General features: G+C 31.5%; 1 protein-coding gene and 1 long non-coding RNA gene across 2 annotated transcripts; both read left to right on the forward strand.

The window, feature by feature from the left end:
- Nucleotides 1-6: 6 nt before the first annotated feature.
- On the forward strand, nucleotides 7-2,260 carry LOC145131124 (agglutinin-like). Its single transcript, XM_079065854.1, has 5 exons — nucleotides 7-28; nucleotides 353-741; nucleotides 829-1,050; nucleotides 1,139-1,591; nucleotides 2,018-2,260. The coding sequence occupies exons 1-5, from the start codon at nucleotides 7-9 to the stop codon at nucleotides 2,258-2,260; spliced, it is 1,329 nt and encodes a 442-aa protein (XP_078921980.1).
- A 2,745-nt stretch (nucleotides 2,261-5,005) lies between these two features.
- On the forward strand, nucleotides 5,006-6,633 carry LOC145129248 (uncharacterized). Its single transcript, XR_013717400.1, has 2 exons — nucleotides 5,006-5,539; nucleotides 6,343-6,633. It is a non-coding gene; the product is annotated as an uncharacterized LOC145129248 (long non-coding RNA).
- Nucleotides 6,634-7,845: the final 1,212 nt, after the last annotated feature.

Raw genomic sequence — 7,845 nt, forward strand, 5'->3', positions numbered from 1 at the left:
CAAAAAATGCGCGAAGACATCGTTTTAGGTAATTTTTTGTATATTTTGTTTGTATTATTTGTTTGATTATAAAAATTACTGCATTTTTTATATTATAAATTACTGCATTTGTTTGATTATATGTTTTTGTTATTGTACGGTACACATATAAGGGCATAATTTTTTTATCTCGCCCCGGGTAGTAAAAAACAATGGACCGGCCCTGAGCCTTGGTGCAGCGCGTGGCTTTAATTACCTTCATAATGACGTGGGACCCCAACATAGGGTTCTTCATCGTGATATAAAAAGCTCCAACATCCTCTCGATGAGAATTGGGAAGCAAAAATATCAGATTTTGGATTGTCAAAAATAGGCCCTTCAAATGTTGAGTTCACTTTTCTTGTCACTAATGCTTGTGGCACCTTGGGTTATGTTGATCCACAATATGTAAAAACGGGAATTCTAACAAAGGAGTATGACGTGTATTCATTTGGTGTTGTGCTATTTGAAATCTTATGTGGAAGGTTGGCATTTATTGAAAGATATCAAGATGAACGTCGGTTTCTTTCTTCTCTGGCTCAAGTGCATTGTGATGACAACCGATTAGACGAGATCATTGATCCCAATCTCATGAATCAAATGAAAGTTGGCTCATTAAAGCTATTCTCAATGGTTGCATATCGATGCTTGAAAGAAAATCGAAGCGAACGCCCAACAATGGGGTGGATTGTTCAAAACCTTCAGAAGGCAATGGAACTTCATGTAAGTTTCATAAGAAAGACTCAAATATTATTTTATCTCTATTTCCACTTTTGACCTTGAGTAATTGTATATTTTCTTTGTTGCAAGGATTCTAGCAAATCATTTATTCGGGTCGGAACTTGGGGAAGAACAAGTGGAGATTCTCAAAGTCACTGGTCTTTCGAACTTGAGAAAGACCATAAACTGGCGAAGATAACTATTGACCATGGTGATGGAGTATACTCTCTTATTTTCACTAGTGAATCTGAAGGTGTTTTGCTCGATTCCGACAAGTATGGTGGTTTGGCTGGTGGAGAAACAGTTTACGAGGTACATAAGTTACGTATGAATCAATATGCATGTATGGATGTCTTTTTGGAACATAATCTTTTTGCATGGTGGCTTAATTATTAATCAGGTAATATTCGAAGGTGATGAGGAAATAATATGCATTAATGGAACCATTGGTTCTCGAGATGGTTTTACAATAATTTCGTCACTATCCTTTCAGACGAACAAAAGGACCCATGGACCTTTTGGTCATGCAACTGAAAATCTTTTCTCCATACCATGGGAAAAAGGCTCGTTAGTTGGCTTTTATGGTGTTGCTAGTTATTGTATTGATAGCAGTGGTATATATGTTAAACCTAATGAGGATATCATAAGGGTTGGAACATGGGGAACAACTCACCCTGGAAGTCCGCATAACGTCTGGGATCTACCACTAGAGAACAATCAATATTTGACGAAAATAACCATTAATCAAGGCGATAGCATAAACTTTCTCATTTTCACCACAAAATATAAAAGCGTAACACACTCCAAAACGACTGAAATACTTGATTGGAATCTTTATGAAACAGTTTCCGAGGTAAACATTTCATAACTCAGACAAGTTTTAAATTTTTTTATTCGGAATTTCGGAAATGCATGTTTCTCAAGACATGGCTGTTATAATCACCTCATAAGCTTTTACTACGTTGTTTGGAAGTTAATAAAAAAACTACATATTGTGATAAATTTTTGGTAAAAACTAAAAACATTAACAAGATATAAATCACAAATACATGTCTAGAAAGAGTGTTAATGGTATTTTGTTAACCATAACATTGTGCCAGATGTTAGATATGATATGCATGTGTATATATCAAATGTATCATTATGTCTTATGACACGTATAATAATAATGAACTACATCATTCTATGTATTGATCATACATAGTCTATTATTCATTTTCTAAATTTCTGCATTTTGCTATAATTTTGTTATTTATACGTTGTTTGTTTGTCCGATCAGGTAATATTTGATTATAATGAGGAAATAAATTCCATCAGCGGAACAATTGGGTTAGCAAGCAACGGTTACACAGTAATAATGTCAATATCATTTGGGACAAACAAAAAAACCCATGGACCTTATGGTACTATACGAGGAGAGCATTTCACGGTATCATTTGAGGATGGTTCTTTTGTAGGATTTTATGGCCTTGCTGGCGGTCATATTGATAGTATTGGTGTCTATTTGAAGACTATAGTATGAGACAAGGGAAAAATATATTTATGTTTTTATTAGATTTATGTGTTGGTAATTTTAATAACCAAAAAAATAAACGCGGAAGCATAAACTTTAGATCTTTATCTCGAATCTAGTTAAAAGAAAAGTTAAATAAGAATCACGATTAGATACATGTTTTCATTGTGATTCACGGATCTGATGAGTAGGGTTGGTTTTCCAGTTGATCTCAATAATTTTCTCTAAAATTCTCAGCTATATAAAAAAATGAACTTTTCTATGTATCTTTGTATGTTTCTCGTCACATTTATATATAAATGGAGATATACCCTAATGTGAGAGATGGAATGGGTATAGAGAATATCGAGTTAAAACGGGAACTCAGCCCACAAAAGGTAAGTGAATATCTTATAAATCGGTCCATCAACAATTTATATTTTTACCATAATAACCATATTTAATGATAACATTCACTACTAGAAAAAGGTGGAGTTTCCTACAAAAATTTCCTAGGACCAGAAATTTCTCGCTACTTCCTACTCATTACCGAGGAACTTCCGAGGAAAACGTCTTTCTGGAATTTCCTTAGAATTTCCTCGGTAATAAATCGGAAATACCGAGAAATTCTTTGCCCTCAGAAGTCCCTCGGAAGTTCATACGCTTTTGGAAATAAATATATATTTAACGTTCCTAGGTAGTTCCTCGGTAGTTTTTTTATTACCATTTATTATTATAAACAAATCATATCATTTTTTTCAAATATGCCAAATAGCTTCACATTTACGTTAGAAGTGTGTCACTTAAGTGGTTCCTAGGAAGTTTCTCAGAACTTCCGAGGGATTTCTTAGGAAATTTTTGAACCAAGATCTCTCACCAAACATGTTAAACTTTTACTAATTGTCTTAGGAAGCCCCTCGGAAGTTCCTACACGATTCCTAGGAAATAAATATATATTTAAAGTTCCTAGGAAGTCCCTCAGAAGTTCATACGCTTTTCCTAGGAAATAAATATATATTTAATGTTCCTAGGCAGTTCCTCGATAAATTTTTATTACAATTTTAATATTAAACAAATCATATTTTTTTAGTATGCCAAAGAGCTTCACATTTACGTTGGAGTGTTTCGCTTAAGTGGTTCCTAGGAAGTTCCTCGGAAGTTCCTATGCCTTTCCTAGGAAACAAAGAATATTTTCATTCTTATTATCATATTTTGTATAACTTTATTGCACATTATATAGCTTTATCTTACAACGTTACACATATTATACACATACACAACCATACATATGTACAAATACATATATATTTACACTAGCAAACAAATGTCTTGAGTAATGGGTTATGATGGTGTACACACATGTATGTATGTATATATTGCGTATAACTTGGTGAAATAAAAGTAGTTAATGCATAATGAAGTCGAAGAAAATATAGAACGAAAAAATATAGTTTGAGCATCAATAAATGAAAAACAAATGATGTCCCTAGGAAGTCTCTTGGAAATATGTAGGGAATACCGAGAGATTTCCTAGGCAATACAAAATTTGTCACTTATCCATTGGAAATGCGTAGGTACTTCCAAGGGATTTCCTAGGACCAAAACTCGTTTTTTTATTTTTTCAAGGTTTAAATGTTGTTTTTTGTTTCATATTTTGTACAACTTTGTTATACATTAAATACTTTTATTTTACTAAGTTATACATATTATACATATATACATACATATAGATTTATAATGGTAAACGAATGTTTCGAGTAATGGGTTCTGATGGTGCGTATGCATGTATGTATGTATATATTGTGTATAACTTGGTAAAATAAAAGTAATTCATGTATAATGAAGTCAAACAAAATATAGAACGAAAAAAACATTGTTTGAACATCTAAAAATGAACAAACAAATTATGTTCCTAGGAAATCGCTTGGAAATGAGTAGGAAATATCGAGGGATTTCCTACGTAATACAAAATTTGTCACTAATCCCTTGGAAATACGTAGGTATTTCCAAGGGATTTTCTAGGACCAAAACTTCCTTCTTTTTTTTTCAGAGTTTAAATTGTTTTTTCGTTCCATATTTTGTATAACTTTGTTATACATTAAAAACTTTTATCTTACTCAGTTAAATGTGATACATACATAATTATACATGCGTTTGCACATTCATAATTTATTACTCAAAACATTCACTTTTATTCTATATTTATATTTGTGTATATGGATAATAAGTATAACTTGTTAAGCGAAAAATATTTTGTATATAACAAAGTGGTACAAAAATGAAAACTAAAAAAATGGCGTTTGAACCTTGAAATATGAAAAAAGAAATTATGTTCCTAAGAATTCCCTCGGAAGTTCCTACGCATTTCCGAGGAAATTGAATATTATTCATTATTTTTCCAACTATTTTATTATTATTATTATATTATCTTTTTTAACATTATTAGTATTTTTAATATTATTATATTTTAATATATGTGTATCAGTGTATTAATGAAATCTTGTTAATAATAATAATAATATTATTATTATTATTATTATTATTATTATTATTATTATGAGAATATAAATAATGATAATAATAAGTTAATGATATAAATAAATTTAATATTAAATTTATAATAATAATTAGTAAAGATGACTTAAAGTGGGAAACTATTTTTTTTTTCATTTTTTCGTCGGTCCTCGGTAATGCGTCGAAGTTCCGAGGAAATTAATTAAATGTAGTATTTTCATAAGCCTAAATTTAAATCTTTAGCCCATTTAAGCCCAGTAACTATTGTGCCCTCTCTGTGTGTTGTGCGTGTCTTTCATTTGCAGCCAAAAGTAGACGCCACAAATTCCTCTTTCTTCTTCTTTGGCTCACGGTTAAAGATTGTTGATATGGCCGAAGGTGAAGCGTCTATTCGATTTTCAGCCGACGGTGGAGGGTGAAGGTTAAAGTAAGTTGTGTATGGTGGTTATGCGACGGTGATGACGGTGATGTTTTTAGCTGTGAAGACAACAACGGTTGTGTAAGTTGGGATCGATTGTGGTTCCGGTAGAGGTTAAGGATGGAGGTGGCTCGGTGTGGTGATGGCAGGAGGTTCGATGTTCGTTTTTGGTGGGGCAGGTGGCTGTGTGGGTGTAGTGGGAAATGGTCAATGGTTAATGGTAGATGGCAGGCGGTGTTAGGGTGGTGATGTTTGTGGTATAATGGCGTTTCGGCTAGGTGGTTTGTTATGGTGGCTGGTATTTAGCAGGTTCATGGTGTTGGAAGCATCTTGCATGGATGATGTTTAAAGCAGGTGGAAGAAAAGATGATGAACAGGTAAGTTTTTTTTTTTTTTTTTTAAATAATTTAAACCTACTCTACTCTATTGTTGTTACACTCTGTAAACTATATCACATGTGTATATATCCATTGTTATGTATTTATGAATTCTACAATTAGTTATCAAGGTTACGTCTTTATGAATTCTACAATTAGCTATCAAGGTTATGTCTTTATGAATTCTACAATTAGCTATCATGTTATTACATTTATTAAATATCACCATGTGTTTGATAAAATGCCTGAATGACTGAACTAATCTGTTAATCTACTTGTTGGGTGATTTTGTAATCTTTGTTGATAGTTTGATAAAATGCTAAGTAAAATGTCCAATTGAATGAGTATGAACTAACTACTTTTTTGGAAATCATGGATAAAAGTTCCTAAACTTTGGATTAGATTTTTAATTATACTAGTTTCTGTTAATAACTTTAGCATACCCTATGTACTATAGTCTCAACCTTAAATTGAAAGAGCAGACATGGAACTTTAGATGATATCTGAAAACTTTCTCTTTTACCCAATGCTACCAAAGACAAGTCATAACAAGGAATGGAATCTTTGGATGATAACATGTGGAAGATTCATATTGTTAAGATTCAAAAAATTTCAACTAATTACTCGAGGTCATTGCTTATTTTCATTAGAGGCTTTACATTTACAGGTACAAAGACTTAGGAAATAATTGTTGGTAAATACATGTTGTGTGTTACAATAATAGATAAAATTGTTAATATATATTTTGTTTTACTATTTTTGTGTTTACTAATGTATGTATGTTTGTTTTAACATTTTTTTAGGTTAGGGAGTTGGACCATATATAGTTATCAAGAAATGACCCAAAGACAATGCGAAATGGCCAAAAGACAAACACAAATAGTCGAATCATGAGACACAATAGTAATAACTATCCTGATAATCAGCCCAATCCACCAAATGCTCGTTATGTTATTTTAGTAAATATTTTTATGTTTTTCTAGATATTTTTATTATGTTTTGTGGTTTAGATGATTGTTAAAACTTGTTTTGTTATGTATAATTTTTAGATAGATTTATTGTTTTGTGTATGAATTTCATATAGGATTTGGTCATTTGTATTTATTTATTTATTGATTTTTATTTTTATTTTTGTTTTGCATTTTGGCCAATAAAATTTTCAACTTTTTTAATTTTTTTTAAAGCTGCATATATTCTAGGAAATTCCTAGGAATCTTCTGTCACAAAAAAACTGTCAAAAAGATATGGTCCTAGGAAATTTTTCAGAAATATATTTTCTAGGAAATCCCTCGGAAATATATTTCCTAGGAAATCCCTCGGAAAAACATTTACTAAGAAATTCCTCGAAAATATATTTCCTAGGAAACTTCTTGGAGAAATATAGCCTTAGAAATGCCTCGGGACTTCCGACAAAAAGTATCTCCTCAGAAATGCCTTGGAAGTTTCCTGGGAAATCCCTCACAAAAAATTTCCTAGGAGGGTTTTACCTACGCACAACTTTTCCTCAGTATTTCCTCGGAAACACCGATTTCCTAGGAATTTCCGAGGAAAATGTCCCTTGGAAGTGGTCTCATAATTATCTAAATTCTCCCACTGGACCACGAATATATAAATGTACATATAATCGTATAAGCGCTTTAATGAATGTTATCATAGTATTGCTACACTTAAACAATCTCATCCACTAATCATAAAAGTATAGGATCAAATCGGTTTTTGTTACAATTTACGTAACTAAACCCATCGATGGTCACATATACATATATAACTAACAATATAGATTAAACATGATGTATGGTTTTTAAATAAAAATAGATTTCCAACGAATTCCTCTTTAGCTTGAATAGATATCAAACTTCAAATAAGTGCAACTAATACTGGACTTAACTGAATTCTTAATTATATACAGAAAAACATAATTTTTCTTAAAAAAAACATAAAACACCATAAAACTCCCACTAAAACCAAATATCACACCAACGTGTGTGGTATGCTCATGAAAGACCTACAGAGGTAATCCATTTATGAGTGGATCCGCTATCATGGAGTTTTTCTTGATATATTATATAAATATTTGTCCATTAGTAATTTTTCTTTAATAGTTAGAAGCTTGATATCAATATGATTTGACTAAGTTGACTTCTACTGTTGTTAGAATATAATATTACTAACTTATTGTCGGCTCATCATGATAACATGTAAAAGTATCCTGATATGGATTCATAACCATTTTGACATCTAATAAAATCATACTCCTAATACAAATGATCTCCAAAACATCTTATTTCCTATAGTTGAGCATATAG

This window comes from Lactuca virosa, chromosome 8 (genome assembly GCF_052849685.1).
Source record: "Lactuca virosa cultivar CGN04683 chromosome 8, Lactuca_virosa_CGN04683_v6, whole genome shotgun sequence".
Taxonomy (NCBI): Eukaryota; Viridiplantae; Streptophyta; class Magnoliopsida; order Asterales; family Asteraceae; genus Lactuca; species Lactuca virosa.